Source organism: Zerene cesonia, chromosome 6 (genome assembly GCF_012273895.1).
Source record: "Zerene cesonia ecotype Mississippi chromosome 6, Zerene_cesonia_1.1, whole genome shotgun sequence".
Taxonomy (NCBI): domain Eukaryota; kingdom Metazoa; phylum Arthropoda; class Insecta; order Lepidoptera; family Pieridae; genus Zerene; species Zerene cesonia.
In genome coordinates, this window is record NC_052107.1 from 5,288,579 (window position 1) to 5,307,268 (window position 18,690).

Below are 18,690 nucleotides of genomic sequence, written 5' to 3' on the forward strand. Positions count from 1 at the left end.
CTCGTGATCAAATTTTTTCTATTCTTTCAAAATTTCTCATTTATAAAGCATTTCAATGCTATAAAACTAAAAATTAATATACGCTATTTTAAAATAATTACGATTATTTTTCGATGAGGGTATTCAATTTATTATTTCTTCTACAAATATAGATATTAAGATCTGAATGAATGGACATAGTGTAAATATTGTAAAAATGTTACTTTTAGCTTTTACAATATTCAAGACCAGTCGTGAGGACTCACGTCTTGTTAGATGAACTCGATGAAATGGCTTTAAGGTCAATGGGTCAGGTCAAACGCCTCGGTAAGCAGAGAAATTCGTATCGCGGCCTTAATACAAACAAGTAAACTCCTTGTGGTGTTTTCGGCGTTTAAACGGCATTACTTTTTTGGATTCGCATTTAACGCGTTAACTTTTATTGATATATAACCTCAAGGTCGAAAAAGAACATTGCACATATAAAATAAACATCTAAGAGAGATGGTCATAATTTTTAGAAAGCACAGTAACAGCTGTGTCCTTTGTTCCAATATATATAATTATTTACAATAGATTCCTATTCATGTACGAATGATTTTCCCCTCTATTAGATGAATAGGCAAGGTCGTGCCAATCATCTAATTACTAAGAGCAGCGAGAGCACGTGGGTATTATTCATGCGCGATATTAATGCAATTAAGTCATTGTTAGCTGAAACAAAAGAACCTTAATGTGGGCTGTGATCAATAAGCTATATCGTTTACCTACGTGTGTTTTATTTGTTAGTTGTGTGGTGTGCGACCATATTATGAACTTTATCTGTGGCGGTATTAATCAAAGTATCGTACTATGATACTAAGCATTATCGTCAAACATTATTTATGATTTTTATCGATACAGTTATTGGTCTCTGTTTTATCAATTATAGATAATGAGTTTTTCTGTTAAAGAATTAATAAATTTGTATAAATAGACTTGAATATTGAATTGTAATATCCAATTGAAAAATATGGTGTATAGCTTTCATGTACATTACTAAAGCAAAAACAACATAAATAATATCACAATTTGCATGATACTCCACTCGGAGATTTTCTTTATGTAACATGCAACGCATCAATGTTAATGCTTGGGTACCTACCTAATGAATATCTACCTTATTCTATGGAAAAATTCTTTAAAAAATAATAGTCTATTTTACTCAATAATTGTTTCAAACAATTTGGAATCAACTTTCACAGTAGCCATAAAACCATTACTGTTCATTTATTTCCGCTATTCAAATTATGTTCTTGCGTTCTTGTCTCGTGATTCCATGCAATTTTCTCGACCGGATTTTAATGTAGACTGTTGTCTGATCTCATAAATCATTCCATTGTGTTTTATCATTGTCATTAAGATCTTGAACATATTTTCTTTAAGTTAAGTTTCCTCATTTAAGTATGCATTGTTAGCTGTAGCATCTTCTAAGGATATATGAAGATATGGTTGCTTAATCAATTACAGTTTAAAGTGCTCCTATTAGAATAGTCGTAACAAAGCTTATTAAAATAGTCCTTATGAAACGACTCAATCGTTTAGTTAAAAGACACTCAATGTACGTAGTTATAAATGGCTATACAGACCCACATTATCCCAGACCCTTTTATTTATTCTTATATATATTAGTAGTAGTATTTGATAGACAATGCAGCTTGCACTCTATACTACACAAATACGTATACGCGCAATGCAGCCAAAATAAGACTCATCGAAAAGTTTATAAGCAAACACGGATAATAATAAACGCTCATAATTCACATTATTTTAAAGAGGTTATATATATTTATTATATTTTAGTTTATTATGTGTATATTGTTCGTAAAGGTTTCATTATAGAAAAGTTGTCTTAACGACCTTTTGTAGGTACCAGGAGTCTTTCTGGAATGAACATTTTCCGCTTACCATAGCTGTCGGTTTATTATAAAGGACGAAAGTACTCGAGATATCTTCATGTCTATAGAGTATATAACGGCAGCCCACATAACAGCTACACCACTTAAACACGTCTGCGTTTTGTTTATCAACAGGCCGTTGTTTCGTTTCGAATGAGCACGATGCGGGCACCTCTGTATTTTATTTCCGGATTTACTCACCGGAACGGCTGGCGTCGAGTGGACTAGTTTTTTTGGAGTTCTGTACTGGTGGTTGTAAGCCTCGTTATTATGAGGAAATACAATGATCTGTATTGGTATTGTATTGTTGGGTTATAGTTTATGTTATTAGAAAATAATAAAACCTTTTATATATTTATTTGTTCCAACTATGCCTTGACTGGGCTAAAGTTTGTATGTACAAAGTAAAAATACTTAATAAAGAAGTAAATTAAACTATTTATGGAATACAATATAGCTACGGTACCTAAATATTATTTTCTAAATAATATCAACGGTTAATACAATTGCATAGATAGTGTCTAGTACTCATAAGGTTATTTTATACAAGTTTTTTTTTATTTAGATGAAATATACGGAACACGATATTGGCTATCTAACTATGCTTCGTCAATTACATAACAGCGTAATATCACAGGCATTCGTCACGAAAGCGATATAGCACCGTTCTCCATTCTCACTGAATATTTCGTTCCGCTGTTAATTTATTGCGTACGTTATATTTAATATTACTGTTATTATATAACTTCATAATTTTTAACACAATTAAATGAACTTAACCCAGATATTATTCTAGATTAAACTTTGTTGGACATTATCAATCAATCAAAAACTCAATGAAAATAAAAAAACGTATGCTTTACTATGGAGGGTTAAATTAATTTCGCGTATGTTCTTCGTTACTTTCTATTAAGGTACATTATAGAATCTGTATGATGGTTATGCCAGCGTTTTAAAGTATCCCCCAGGCACACTGTACATTGACGATTTTCTGTTTATTAAGGCCTTTAAAACTTTTTCTTTTAATTTTCTTATGGTTTAAATAAAGGTGTGATTTTTGCTACTCATCATTTTTTTACATGTTTCGAAAGTAGTAAAATATTCTGATGTGAAACCTGTTTTAGGATTAGGTACTTACAATATGCTAAAAAATTACATCGATTTTGACTTATAATCCGGACTGCATTTTTCAAAATCGTCAGTTATCTAGAGTAGTTTATTCATTTATCTAGTTGTGTATTTACCTGTCCTTGCTATACCAGTTTTACAGCTGTAATCACTTGCATCGGCCACAATAACACGAAGGTTACTGTGACGCGCACGTAATTTAATATTACTATGTAAAACTGTAAGTTATTAGGGTCGTCAACGCGTCTTTCAGTAAAACACTGAATAGAATATAAGCGTGTGGCATTAAATGTAACGTTAGCAATTAAATAAGCACTAATTGCATTCCCAATTTCCACTACCTAGGCGTAGATTTTATGCTGATTCTCTCAATTATACATTAGTTACGTGTAACCAAGCCGAATAAATTATGTGACCTATTAACAATAGGAATGCGTCGATAGAATATTGTGTGCATTATGACTAACTCCCTTGATTTCTCGAAGTATATGTATAATAAGATCCAAGTCAGCTACTGTAGGCACACTTACATCTGCCACTAAGATTTCTTTAAATATAATAGAACCATTAAAATTTTCTACAAAAAATTACGATTTCCATAGCCCTACCAAGTTAATTTTTTCATACGTCTTATGTCGGTGCAGTGGTGTAGGTAGCACATTGTTTCCGTGTTTAGATAATGCGATAAATGTGCCATCTTAGGTAGTCTATGGGCAAGTTTTATAGTATTTGGGTCTAAAGCATAACTGAAATCCGAATCACTTTTAAGTCACAATGTAATTGTTACAAAAATAACACTCCTCAAGTCAAATGTAATATACGTACCAACATTCAGTTTTAAGCATTTACTCTAAAAATAGATATCACCATTATTCGCACTGCAAGGAACTTCATTTCAGCGTTATGATGATCTACGCTGACGCTGTCATAATATTTTACATACGACTTAAGATGAATAATTCCTTCCAGTAAACAATGACGATCGACAAGCAGCTGGTGTGGGTCCGGGACCCGAGCGAGGGGTTCATCCTCGCCCGGCTGCAGGAGCTGATGGGCGAGGAGGCGGACGTGTTCCCCATCGACAACAAGTACCCCAAGCGGGTCGTCAACTTCGACGACATATTCCCCGCTGGCGATCCCGTCAAAGATGTTGATGATAACTGTGAGTTATAACTCTCCCTGCTAAACTGTTATTAGTCAGTGATACCAAAGATTATTGGAATTATTCTTTGTTGGTTTATTAGTATTGTTATTAAGAAGCACAATTTTTATTGATAGTTAAAATTAACAATATGTTTTATATTATACTTTTACACCTTGTTCCTATATAGCCCAAGATTGTGGGTTAAAATAATATGAAGTCGCAATAAAGCAATGTATCTGAAAAAAATAATCATTATTGTTAAATAAAATAAATATAATTTATAAGACAGCTTCACCATTTTGAATGTTTATACATTAAGTTTTTCTCGGTAATCGAATATTCGTAAAATCCTTCATGTGTGTAAATTATACATTATCTAGCTGGTTCCAATAATTGCTTTTAATCTTATTAAGAGACAGATTGCTAGACGATAGCATTAACGCTATGAGAATTACTGAGTGGTATAATAAGCGAAGTGACCTTTATAGACTTAACAGACATAATTAATACAATATGCACTATCGATTGACGGTTAAGCAGTTTATTAAATCAATAGAACATCTGAAGTTAATCCCTATTTATTATCAGAGGTTGATATCAGATCTAAAGCTGGAATTATATTTACAGGCGAACTTATGTTCCTGAACGAAGCAACGTTGCTAAACAATATAGTGACACGTTACAAGAAAAGCAAGATTTATGTAAGTATTACGATATAGCGTGAGTCACGTCACCTTGAGCACTCTGCACTGATATCGACCGTGTCGCGGTTTCATGTCGCTTTTACGATTTTATAGGCAAAGAGATTAGGAGAGTAGTGATAAATCTGAAGTGAGCATAGGAATTCAGAACTATAAGAATTGTCAAAGAAGCGATTGTACGCTATCTTAGTTTAAAGTCATATGGATGGGTTGGAATAATGGTCTATACATAAAAAGAAAAAAGCTGAAATATCCGATCAATGCAGTGTTTTTCTTATAACACTACTAGAATTCCTAATCTTAGATGTTTTTTTAAATTTAGGTTTCCTATTTTCTGGCTGTGAGATAACGATTATTAATTATTCTGTTTACATTTCAATAAATATTAGTCTATAATATATATTAGTCCTCTAAAAAAGAACCGGAGCATTTTGCATTATTAAGTAGTAATCCGTTATAAAATGTGCAACTATTAACCATAATAAATATACTAATACGAATAAAATAATAATACGAGTTACATATAGAAGTCATAATACTTAGCCGTTATACAGGTTCCCTAGGCCATGCTGAGTACATTATATAAGCGTCAAGCGTCGGCGGTATAAGACGGTTAATATAAATAAGCATATATTATATGGATTATGAGTGCTATAAGTACGTTATGTAAACACAGTCAAAACAAGTGTTTTACATTTTGTTTATTGTTATTGCGTTTAGTGAAAGTATCTGCTCGTATGGCGTATTTTTTTTTTGTAATGATGTCATTCGTGACTTTTTTTTTCTAAATTTCCTTAGTTATTATAGTTAAGCTAACTTGATTATTATTAACAATCATCACTTCTAAGGATACGCTGTTACACTAAATTAAGTGTCTATAACGAAACAATAACATAAAAGGTTATATATAACTACATAGTACGCTAATATCAAACGTGAAATTAAATATTGTACACCAAAAATTATTAACTGTTAATATTCTAATCCTGTCTTAATTTATTACGTAAATTGTAAGTGGGTGATTAGGAGCTCAGTTGAAACATTAAATATTCAACTTGTATATTAATTTAAATTTACATTCGATGTAATAAATAGCGATCTAAATGTCTTTCACTTTTCAGACATATGTAGCGAATATTCTCCTTGCTGTGAACCCATATGAAGACATTCCAGATATGTATTCGTCAAACACAATAAAAAAATATCAGGGCAAATCTTTGGGTGAATTACCTCCACACGTGTTCGCTATCGGTAAGCTATATTCAATTCTTTACATGCGTATTAAGGTTTAAAATGCTTTGAATGTCGTTTCATGTGCCGTTCAGATATTTAAAATTTTGTGTTCTTGGAAATTCAAAGCACTCAAATGTGGAATTTTACTTAACTTCATTAAGATATTAATTTTGAAACGTTTTTACTCCTCTAAAGTTGATAACATTTTAAAGTATTACTATAAAACACCCATAAACTTGAGTAATTTTATAATGATTTTATTGATTTTAGCTGACAAAGCATTCCGTGATATGAAATCCCTCAAGCAATCGCAATCCATCATAGTGTCCGGTGAATCAGGAGCGGGGAAAACTGAATCAACTAAATATATCCTGAAGTATTTGTGCGATCTTTGGGCTAAGGGGGCCGGACCAGTCGAACAGAAGATCTTAGATGGTGAGAAATTATAATACTTAATGTGATAATATCAAAATAAAAGCATTCTCCTTTAAATGAGATAATATTGTAAGATTGAGGGTATTTTTAAATACGGAAATAAACACCTGTGCCGGTGTTTGTTGTTATTGTCTTTAATATTTTAATGAGAAGGCAATTTAAAGCAACGTTATTAATAATAAAGTGACTAACTGTGACCTTGTCCCTAGACCGTGCTTGCTGTTGTGTATTCATAGATTGCGTGGGAGAAATTAAGGAGTTGAGTTCAATAAAAAACTTTAATTATTTTATGAGAGCCTCCTAGAACCTTGAATCAGAGTTTAAAATTAACAGACATATTTTTGTCATTTGAGCAACTTATTTTTCCCGTATCCCATATTAACTTGTATTTTTTTTTTTCGAAAAATTTCAGCCAATCCAATTCTAGAAGCTTTCGGTAACGCAAAAACAACAAGGAACAATAACAGTTCGCGTTTCGGCAAGTTCATGGAAGTGCACTTCAACAACAAGTACCACGTGGTCGGCGGGCATATATCGCATTACCTTCTAGAAAAGTCTAGAATATGCACCCAGAGCGCTGAAGAGAGGAACTATCACGTTTTCTATTTGCTGTGTGCGGGTGCGCCGCAGGAGTTGCGTGCCGCCTTGAAAATAACCAAACCGGATGATTATTTGGTGCGTTTCGGAATTATAATTAATATTGGTTTATTCGCATGATTAGTTTTTAACACCTTCAATCAATTAAATACACGAAATGTGATTTTTTTTTTGTTCGATCAGATACGCTATTTTTTTATACGTTACATTGACAGTTATTTATCTATTCTTTGCACGCAAAACGCATGATCAGGAATCTGATTAATTGTTGAAATGATTTTTGTTACAGTATTTAAAGAACGGATGTACGCAATATTTTACGTCCCCCCAGTCTGGGAAGAAAATAAGCGCGAGTCAAATGAGCAAACAGCACCAGACTAAGGGTGGTCTGCGAGATCCTATACTTGATGATGTCGAGGATTTCCAGAGGTTACACCAGGTACATTTTTGTCAATCATTAACACTTTATTTTCATTGCTTGAATATGAAACATTTTTTTTTAATTCCATATTAAAGTATACGTAGTATTTTATAAGTGGCAACACAACTATGAAAATATTAAGAGGCCACTATTTAAATATAGAACTATAACTAATATATAGTTCTATATTATATGGCACTAATGTTATGTTGGTCATATAGGCCTCATATAGGCCAACCTGTCACATAGATCATAATTATTAGTTATCTTACAATGAAGAACGTGAAAAAATAACTACATAATTTTTTTTATTTTATTTATTTATTACAGAAACAGTAGTACAAAATAATACAGACCCTGACCTTTGAACTAGTGGTGAACTGTGTCTCGAAGGCCAGTTTCTTCCAAACTTTTATCTTTATAAAAGTTTACAATACAGAGTTAAGAAAATAAAAATAATATACGGAAAAACAAATGACAGGCTACAATGATAGTATTTTCTTATGTTTGATTTAACGCGAGTATTATACATTTAAAAATTATAGACTTTTTAACGGATTTTAAACGCAATTTTTTCATTATATTTGTGGTCACGAGGAGACTGACACGCTCGCTGTAAAGTGTTCGAAACGTCGAGTTTAAAATTCGTTAAAAAGTCTTTAATTTCTAAGTCTACAATGATGTTTTTTCTTCTTACTAAAAATTTGTTGCTTCTTCCAGGCACTATCACGCGTCGGCCTCACCGAAGAAGAGCAGAAATCGGTGTACAGCGTAGTAGCAGCTGTGCTGCATCTCGGTAACATAGAGTTCGAAGAGGAAGGCGGGGCCAGGGGGGGCTGTAGGGTGTCCCCCCACTGCGAGAATGCTCTGCAGACCGCGGCCGACCTCCTGGGAGTGGAGGGGGGCGAGCTGAGGATGGCTCTGGTGTCCAGACTGATGCAGAGCTCTAGGGGGGGTATTAAGGGCACCGCTATCATGTAAGTGGATGTTTATTGATTGTGCAATGCAAACGCGAAGTTTTGTAGTAAATTTATATTTGAGAAGAGCGAAGAATCATGAATTCAATTCAATAATTAATATTGAATTTCGTGAATTTTTCGAATAGAGGCTTTTTCTACACGTGCTATATAACTATGTAAAACTCTAGTGTGTTTTTTTTTTTATTGATAACGTGATCCTGCCAAATGTATCGCAAATATCTTCAGTTTCATATAGATAATAGTTAAACACTCAAACAAAGCTTTTTGACAAAAATTGGATAGACTGAACCTTTACCTTTATTTATGCATAATAATCGTTATTGCCTTTATTTCTTCTTGTTCTTGCTTAGGAATACTGCTTGTTAATGTATTTTTACAGCAAAGCATCCAACACAATACTTCAATAAGGATGTCTTATCGCTTACGATTTAAATCACCCTTCAATCATCTATCACATATTCAAAATACGATTATGTTTGTCTGTTGCACGCATCCAATCTAGCCAACCGATTTGGTATGCGACTTTTAAATAATTCATAATGTTATCAATGTGCGTGTCTCGGCTAGTTTGTGTTTTGTATGGGACCTGCTACTGTATGTTCGCAAACACATGTGTCGTACCCATGTTGAGTTATTGTTAAATGCCATCGTTGCACCAGTATAAATATCGTATGTAAATCTATGTGAATTCATTAATCAATCACATCAAATCGCTTTTAGCGTTATTATAGTATTCGTATGATTAGTTGATTGATGTAACTCCATTTTTTTATTTGAAATTAATAACAGTTTGTTTGATCGATTGCATCGATTTTTTTTTTAATTTCAAGAAGAAAAGAAAAGAAACTTTTTTCATTATATCATCTGACCATTGTGATATTAACCTCTAATCACACAAACAAAAAAAATAGAAAAAAAATTAAAATAATAAACATTTGTAGGGTACCACTGAAAACGTACGAAGCAATGAGCGCTCGCGACGCGCTCGCTAAGGCTGTATATAGCCGCCTGTTCGATTACATCGTGTTTCGGATCAACAACAGCATCCCATTCCAAGCCTCGTCCTATTATATCGGAGTTCTGGATATCGCTGGGTTTGGTAAGAAGCAATGAAGTTAATTGATATAAGCGAGATTTTTTTTTGTTTAGTTCCGTTGAACAATGAGGATTTTCTTTTTTTTTTTATATTCAGTGCAGAGACAATAAACGTGAAAACTGATTTTTTTTTAATATCAAACTGCAACACTGAATTTTGTATGCTATTTATCTTCCACTAATCATTGTTATTAAATTCTCTTTACACACAAATTATTAAAGCAATTAAGCTAGTTAGCTAGCTTAGCAATAAAATGGTAATACAATACTCTAATCAATGAATGATATAAACTAATATGTATATTCATTAATCTGTATAAAAAAGTTTCTCCTCGTATCAGTCTCCTTAAAATTATAATTGTGTTTGTTATATATAAACAAGTATTAGATATAAGAATGTTTGTATTTAAGCGTCATTATCGTTAGCTCTTTAAATAAAAATTATAAAAGGAATTGTGTATTTCAGAATACTTCCAAATGAACAGCTTCGAGCAGTTCTGCATCAACTACTGCAACGAGAAGCTGCAGCAGTTCTTCAACGAGCGCATTCTGAAGAACGAGCAGGAGCTGTACCGGCGGGAGGGGCTCAACGTGCCCGAGATACGATTTGTGGACAACCAGGATTGTATTGGTGAGGTTTTTTTTCTCATGTCATCGTCGGCGATGGAGCTGCTGGGTCGCCTGGTGCTAAGCGCTACCACCGTCCATGAACATTTGGAGAGGCGTAAGGTCCATTGCAGATCTTTGTAGAGACAAATTAATTGTCGACTATAAGTTGGGAAAGGGATTAAGAAAGGATTTACGAGAGATTTGAAGAAATTCGTGCTGAAGCGTGCTCGCCTCCCACATTAAGAGCTGTTTTCACAAAGAGCTGCTTACACAAAGACGGCAATAACGATAACATTGACTTTTCTGTAACATTCTTATATTGGATTCACTTATATATTTCTATGAAACCGATTCTTTTAGGAGTAGATTCAGGCTTTAAACGGACCGATTTAACTCTAGCATTGTACACTTATAGAAAATTGGTGACAATTCAATTACCGAATGAGATTATCTTATCATCCCGATTAGGATCGCCACGATTAAATAATTTTCTTATTTACCTTACTTGAATAGGAACAAAGAAGAAAATTTTGATGACTATCATTAAACCATGTTTATTAGATTTTTGAAACTTAATTATTATTTGACCTATACGCTCAAAAGTCATATCCCTTATGATCAGCATACTGTAGATTTGGACTTCTTTATTTCGAGTATATATACAAAACCGAATGAAATTTTTATTACGTTTCAACACGAGCTTATCAAAGTAGTAGCAGCTGTTTAATTAAGACTAATCTAAAGTTCCAACTATAAGCGCGACTTTATTAAAGTACAATGTTAAGACGTTATGTATTGTTTTCATCTCTATGCAACATTCCAAAAGTTGGACTAATGCAGTTTTAACTTATTCCTTATGTTATTTCTTGTAGATCTCATCGAAAGCAAAAACCACGGGATATTCCACATACTGGACGAAGAGTCGAAGTTGCCTAAGCCTGAATTTGGCCACTTCACACACGCTGTCCATAAGGAACTTGGAGCTAATAATAATAGGTAAAACTATTATATAATTATGATAAATTATTGTAATTTTTTTAGAAACTTGCTGAATTATCGAGAATAATATATGTAGCATCATTGTGAAGTTAAAAATAAACATGATTTAAAAAAAAAATTACAGTGGTTTTTAAACGCCATGTATTAAAAAAATCATTAAAAAACGTTTGTATTGTTCATAATATGATGCATATACATTTTTATTTATAGAACCAATTCCGGCAGGTTACAAGTGCCACGTGCATCTCGCCTGAAAGCTCACCGTGTACTGCGGGATGATGAAGGATTCCTCTTGCGGCACTTTGCGGGCGCCGTCTGTTATAATACGGTATTTATTTTTACCGACTCCAAAAGGGTTAGGTATATTAATAAGCTTAATATGGGATTATATTACTAGTTGATTATTTAGAGTTATCGCCACAAAGATCTATGATTATTTGCATCAGTTATCTTAAAGAATATGATATATACTAATATATGTATCTTATTCTTTAAAATAACTGATGCAAATATTCATAGATCTTTGTATCGTGTATACAATTACTAATATCATTGACCACGTGATAATTTGTTCCGCAGAATCAATTCATAGAAAAGAACAACGACGCACTGCACGCGTCTCTCGAGTTCCTGATACAGGAGTCGAGGAATTCGCTCGTGCAGCAGTTGTTCCAAAACACTGACAACAACAATGCCAAAGGGAAACTGAACTTTATATCGGTTGGCGCTAAGTTCCAAACTCAGTTGTCGCAACTTATGGATAAGTTGAAGGAAAATGTAAGTCATTTTTTCTTTAACGTAAATTGTAAGGATAAATGTAATTTTGTTTGACTTTCTTTCGCGTCGCAGCGTTTGTTATGTAGCGTAAGAATTTTGTTTCTTTTTTGACTACTTTTTACTGCGTTAAAAACATGGCATTTCCATGACCATTTCCTTTGATTACGTAGAGAGAAATACATACTAAATATATCATAATTAAAGCGACAACTGAATTCATTTTATAACAGGCTTTTTTTCCAAAAACAGAAAATATATATAATTGTTTTAATCTTCAAAACATGTTTTAAATGTATGTTATTATCGTCATAATAAACATCACAATTTATTAGATGTAAATTTTTAATATAATTTTTTGTTACTGGCAATTTAAAAAAAAAACCTTTTTATCTCATCCTTTTTAATTTCTCAGGGCACAAACTTCGTGCGTTGCATCAAACCCAACTCCCGAATGGTGGGCGGTGCCATAGAGGGCTCTCTAGTGCTGACCCAGCTCCAATGTAGCGGCACTATTGCTGTCCTAGCTCTGATGGAACACGGCTATCCGTCTAGGGCTCCGTTTAATGATCTATATCAGATGTACAGGGCCTTTCTACCGCCGAAACTTAACGCTCTCTCGCCCAAAGTTTTCTGTCAGGTATGTAAGATATTATTTGGTCGGCTGATATTTCAAGACACATTAGAAAAAAAATTAAATACTAATTGAGGTTATTAATAGTAATATGTAATAGTTTCATATTAGATTTAATTATAGTGTATTATGTTGCCGTAACATATCACACATACAGCCAAATTCATTTTTCACAACCATGTTTACATTTTTTCAACTTAATTTTTGTTTTCCAGGCGATAGTCCACAGTTTCGGCCTCTCAGACAAGGACTACAAGTTCGGAGTCACACGCGTGTTTTTCCGCCCCGGAAAGTATTCAGAATTCGACACCATGATGAGGTCTGACCCAGAGAATTTGAAGTCAATAGTGGATTCGGTTCTCGCGTGGTTGGTTAAGTCGAGGTGGAGGAGGGCTGTGTTTTCAGTTCTGTCCACTATTAAGCGTGAGTATTTTTAATGTAGCTTTCTTAGACGTAGGGGCTGTTCGTATATACACGCGGCTTGATAAATCTGAACTTGTGAGGTGTTTAAGTGTGCTGAATGTGTGAAAGTTATCTGATTTTCACCGGAGAACTCTCTGTCATCGCTTGTTTTTCCAGTAATAGCTTGTTGAAATCATTTTTATCAATGCTACTCATTAAATGTATCGGTATTTATATTTGACAAGTTTCAACTTATTATACATTTGTATTTTTATTTTACTCTATTTTACATTATATAATTCATATTAAAATCAAAATTTCCATGATTCCAGTGAAAAACAAGATCCTATACCGCCGCTCGTGCCTCGTACTGATCCAAAAGACGGTTCGCGGGTACTTAGTGCGACGCCAGCACAAACCCCGTTACACCACCATAGCGAATATAAAAGCGCTCGAACACAACCTCAAGGAAATGGACTCTGTTATATCGCAGCTCAAAGACGAGAGGGACAACGCTAAACGGAACATTGAGAACCTGAGAAATGCCATTAGGAACGCGTGTGCGGCCATCAAGGTGATTACATATTTATATCCGACATATTTATATATTTATATATCTATGTCGAAATGGTGTTACTGTCCTATATTCACGTTAGTAATTGAGATAATAGAATATGTTTTTTGTAGCGTATTTGTATTAGGAAGTTTTAAAATATCCTGAGTATTGTCAAAATATTCTGGAATCTTAAATATATGTCTTAATGTTCGTCGTATTGTTTTCAGAGCAATGAGAAAATAAGTCCTTCAGAAATCGATCAGATTTACAACAAGATAAGGAAAGACGTCGAAACACAGATGAGCGCTCTACAAAAAGCAATGGTGGATCAAAAGAACAGGTTAGTGTTTAACAGTATTAAATATTTAATTAATTTTTTTTATTGAATCAAACACTTAACCTAACTTTATAGATAAGTACATCACGGTAGCAGTACAAGAATATAACAATTAAAGGTTCAAGATCTTTGCTAGGTTACAGAGTAACCTGTATTAAACATATCAGTACCTTCCCCATATCATTAATATAGCTCAATATAATTAAAAAGTCTAATATTATTAAAAAGTCATTGTTATATAATAATCAGATAAATTATAGTTTTACTATAAAATACATGCATTTATTTTCCATGTTTCTAATTAAAAAAAAAAGAAGAAATCAGTACACTGAATTTAAAAGATGGTGTTATTGTAATAATACGAAAGTACTATTAACTTTATTTCAGGGAAGAACAGGAAAGATTGCGTAGACTCGAAGCGGAGATGCGTTTGGCAGAAGAGGCGAAGAGGAAAGAAGCAGAGCGACTAAGGCAAGAAGAGGAAAACAGGAGGCTGTATGTTTAATTTATCTCTCTTTTACATTTGAAAGGTCGAGCCTAATAAAATTCGTATATAGTATCTATTAGTTATGCAAAAATTCAACATACATAGGTCTTTTACAAATGTAATATTGGCTGTTTATAAAATTACATTTTATATGTATGAATCCTATATTCACAGCGAAAATTCATCCACTTTTCATGAAAAATTAACAAAAAAACTCAACAGACCGAAATAGTGTCATCTCGTTCAAGTTCTATGGGTAGGTGAGGTAGTTGACAGCCAAAATGAAATTACTTCTATATACTATTTAACATTCACAACCATCAATAAATTATATGTGCATATTAAAAATTTCTTATAATCAATATACAGGAAAGCGGAAATAGAAGCTCGCAGAAAGTTAGAGGAGGCGGAACGTGCGCGCCAAGAGGAACAAGACAGGATTGCGGCGATGCAGCTTCAGCAGCAGCTCGAGCAGGCTGCAAGACAGGATCTGGAGAGCCGCGAGAGGTTTGTATGGGGGTGTTCAATAAGAGGCAAAAATAAAGAGGGGGGAGGGGAGGTAGAAGTACGGTACACTATACTTTTATAGTGTAGGCGAGGACTTGTATAAATATGAATCCTACTGTGTGAACTTGAAAATTGTAATATAAGGCAACAAAAATCGGTAGCGGTATAAAAAAATTATGTACTACAAAATGTGTGATATGTGGGTGAAAATGATGTTGATTCTATAGTGAATCTCCTATTACATTATTATATACAAAAACCACCACGTTGTGCGCGGTATATGTAGAATGTATTGATCATGGGATTATGGTGTTAATTTTTATTTTTTTTTATTTTATAGATTAGAGCAAGAGCGTCGTGACCACGAAATGGCGGTGCGTCTCGCGAAGGAAACCAATGGCCACGTGGAAGGATCGCCGCCACAGTTGAGAAGGTATTGTGAATTAATCAATAATATTATTGAATATTCATTAAATGTTGTGTCTCAAAAGAACTTGCAAAAAATGTGATGCACATGGTCTACTTTTTATTTTTGTATATTAAATTTTTTTTGCAAGTTAAACGCTCAGGAATAATTTTGTTAAACAATCAAATACCATTACATTGTAGAAAAGGCACTTATTAAACGAAATAAAACAATATGCACACTACAATCTTGCCTTTCTGCTTACTATTTTATTGTATATAAAAAGTGGTTGTTTGGCGACGATACTTCTTTTTTCTAGCTTAAGAATACATCGAAATAATATTGTAATATGTTTGCACAGTTTCCCAACAATGGACTCAGTGAACGGAGAAAATAAATTGAACAGGTATCGAGTGAGACAAAATATAGACGTTTTCTCTATCGCACGCCTATTATCCTCTTTCAATATTTATCTTTATCTGTGGTTAAAGTAAAAATTAAAAACGAAATGTATTGGTTTCACTAGTAATAATATATATTATAATAGGTATTTAATATATATTGTTTTTGTATTGAAAGAGGATTATTTCTTGACAAAACTAACTTCTAACATTTTGCGCTATCGCTTATCTATTACTTTTTGCACGTTGACAACGCGTACCTAATAACATACAATTTTTTTACAAGTAGAAAATGTTTTAAAACTTTTTCTCTCATTCTGACATAACAAAATTCGCATGTGAGAAAACGAGTTAGCATGATTTGTGATTAACATTAATTGCTTGATAATAATCAATCTACTTAAAAATCCGCTTCAAAATATTGATGCATCCTTTTGTGGAATAAATTGTATTAATAAGTACAGTAGTAAGTAGTAGTAAAGTAGCATGTGTGTGTAAATAACCAATTGATTAATGTAGTTTTATTAGTAATATGCTTTTAATTAAAATAGAATAAGTTATAACAGTTTGTTTGTTGTGTTCATTATTTTGTTTTTTATCAACTTTTTTTTCTTATTTCGACTTCTCGCCTTTTTTGGATCTCTTTCAAATATATAATACTTATGTCTTGTCTGATATTTCCTTGTTTTTTTTTTTCAAGTTGTTGGTCAGATGTAAAATTGCGCTGATATAATTGTAAATTTGTAACATTTAAAATTTCCTACTATTGGGATTTAGATCAACTTCAATAAATAAAAAAAAACATTTAAGGGTATGTATATTTTTGACCCAGTATATTATGAAGTTAAATAAAACAAAGAGCATTTGACCTTTTTTTTTAATAAAAAAATATTTTTGTACCGATAGATATTAATAAATATAATCTATTTAAATATCGACATAAAATTAGCCAGGGGTTTTCTTTTGTGTAAATAATAAATATGTATACAATTCATAGGTCTGAGCGAGTTCGCATGCAGCAAGCGATGCAAGGCAAGCAAAAGTACGATCTATCGAAGTGGAAGTATTCGGAACTACGGGACACAATCAATACGTCGTGTGATATTGAACTGTTGGAGGTATTTATACTATACCTATGAAAATTTTGTAAAATTTAATAATATTAGAGGATATTTATACCATAATAGAGTAACTAAAGTAACGATTATATTATGATAACCTCAAGTTGGCACTGATTAATATGCTCTTCACCTACATTATACTAGAATCCCTAAAGTTAAAAAACAACTTTTTAATTAAACGTTAAAATTGATACAATTCAATTATATTTAATATATAATAGTTATTTTTTCACAGATAAATACAAAAGATCATCATGCTAAAATAGCTTATATCTTAAAATAAATGTGTGCCACGGGCGAAGCCGAGGCACACCGCTATTCACTCGTATGTACCCAACGTCTAAAACACTTGAAGATCAATTATAAATCCAACAGTGCAAGAATTTTTGAAATGAGTTCAATAGTTCCTGAGATTAGCGCGTTCAAACAAAAAAACTCTTCAGCTCTCTTGTATATTATAAGTATAGACAAGGCGGCTGGTTGATAAGCACGGGTTGTATGTCGCAGGCCTGCCGGCACGAGTTCCACCGGCGGCTGAAGGTGTACCACGCGTGGAAGGCGAAGAACGCACGCAAGAGCACCATGGCCGACCAGGAGCGGGCCCCACAGTCCATCATGGATGCCGGTGAGTGCTCCGGACTGGGAGGTGGAGGTGGTGACCATGTCGGGGTTAATGGGGTTGAATAGAAAAATTTTGATCACAAGACGGGATTCGGACCCACGTCGTTTTGTTACATCGTAGGAAAATTATAAAGTATCCTTTAAAATTTATAAAGCTATACATGCTATAAATCTAAAATTTAAGTGTTTGTTATGCTTACAAGTGAGAAATTGTTTATTAAATATTGTTAAAATTTTGATGGGGGGATCCCTGAGAGTTTTTCTTTAAAATCTCGCACTACACGTGAAATAAACGCCGTTATCGCAATGCCTTACAGCAAAGACGCCCCGGGTGGCGCAGAAGGGCGAGATCCTGGGGGCGCGCCACCGCTACTTCCGCATCCCGTTCGTGCGCGCCGGCGACAACGCGGCGGACAAGCGCGGCTGGTGGTACGCGCACTTCGACGGCCAGTACGTGGCGCGCCAGATGGAGCTGCACGCCGACAAGACGCCCGTGCTGCTGCAGGCCGGTCAGTGTCACTGTGCTCGCCGGCTCGCCGGAACCAGCTGCAATAATATTCGAGGCTAGACGCTCGTCCCGGCTCCGTCTGGATAACAAGATTCCTGTTTAATCCCATTGAGCATTTAATAGGGATAGAAGTTTCCTATCGCCAAGTCAGTTCAGGCCCTGTCTGTGTATCAAATTTCATCAAAATCCGCAATCAGCAGTTTCAGTGTGATTGACGGACAAACATCTAAACAAACAAACTTTAACGTCACGCTAATATTAAAAATGTGACATTAGTCTGAATAGTGTGAAAATGTGATAACGTAACTTAGTGAAACCGAGAAACTTCTAAAAGAAGCTGCTTTCTCTGTGAAATATTCATTTAAAAGAGCACTCAATATGTTAGGGAGTTAATAAATGTCTGTAATAAATCACATTAATAAAATGTATGCGTTCCAGGTATCGATGACATGCAAATGTGCGAGCTGAGCCTGGACGAGACAGGGCTGACCCGCAAGCGCGGCGCCGAGGTGCTGGAGCACGAGTTCGAGCGCGAGTGGGCCCGCCACGGGGGCCCGCCCTATCGCCCATCGCACTAGGTAATAAATCTCCCTCTCTCCGTCCTCTCTCTCTCACTCCATCTCTTCTTCCACTTCTCTCTACTCTAGAAATCGTGGAGTTTTTGTTTTAATAAAAAAA

The 18,690-nt window shown here is 34.1% G+C and overlaps 1 protein-coding gene across 2 annotated transcripts in view; it reads left to right on the forward strand.

Moving 5' to 3' along the window:
* Positions 1–18,690, forward strand: part of LOC119840367 (myosin heavy chain 95F) — a 35,679-nt gene that overhangs the window by 15,631 nt on the left and 1,358 nt on the right. Inside the window, exons 2-26 of one of the 2 annotated variants that reach the window (XM_038366953.1) lie at positions 4,014–4,206; positions 4,816–4,889; positions 6,011–6,140; positions 6,393–6,557; positions 6,970–7,232; positions 7,444–7,593; positions 8,296–8,552; positions 9,058–9,069; positions 9,497–9,654; positions 10,117–10,281; positions 11,132–11,255; positions 11,484–11,586; positions 11,838–12,035; positions 12,448–12,672; positions 12,882–13,089; positions 13,401–13,642; positions 13,852–13,964; positions 14,349–14,456; positions 14,818–14,955; positions 15,296–15,388; positions 15,723–15,767; positions 16,760–16,880; positions 17,391–17,508; positions 17,822–18,013; positions 18,451–18,590. In XM_038366953.1, the coding sequence (XP_038222881.1) occupies positions 4,020–4,206; positions 4,816–4,889; positions 6,011–6,140; positions 6,393–6,557; positions 6,970–7,232; positions 7,444–7,593; positions 8,296–8,552; positions 9,058–9,069; positions 9,497–9,654; positions 10,117–10,281; positions 11,132–11,255; positions 11,484–11,586; positions 11,838–12,035; positions 12,448–12,672; positions 12,882–13,089; positions 13,401–13,642; positions 13,852–13,964; positions 14,349–14,456; positions 14,818–14,955; positions 15,296–15,388; positions 15,723–15,767; positions 16,760–16,880; positions 17,391–17,508; positions 17,822–18,013; positions 18,451–18,590 (3,729 nt within the window). In that variant the 5' untranslated portion in view covers positions 4,014–4,019. The remainder of the gene's footprint in view (positions 1–4,013; positions 4,207–4,815; positions 4,890–6,010; positions 6,141–6,392; positions 6,558–6,969; positions 7,233–7,443; positions 7,594–8,295; positions 8,553–9,057; positions 9,070–9,496; positions 9,655–10,116; positions 10,282–11,131; positions 11,256–11,483; positions 11,587–11,837; positions 12,036–12,447; positions 12,673–12,881; positions 13,090–13,400; positions 13,643–13,851; positions 13,965–14,348; positions 14,457–14,817; positions 14,956–15,295; positions 15,389–15,722; positions 15,768–16,759; positions 16,881–17,390; positions 17,509–17,821; positions 18,014–18,450; positions 18,591–18,690) is intronic. The other variant, XM_038366954.1, reaches the window with a different exon arrangement.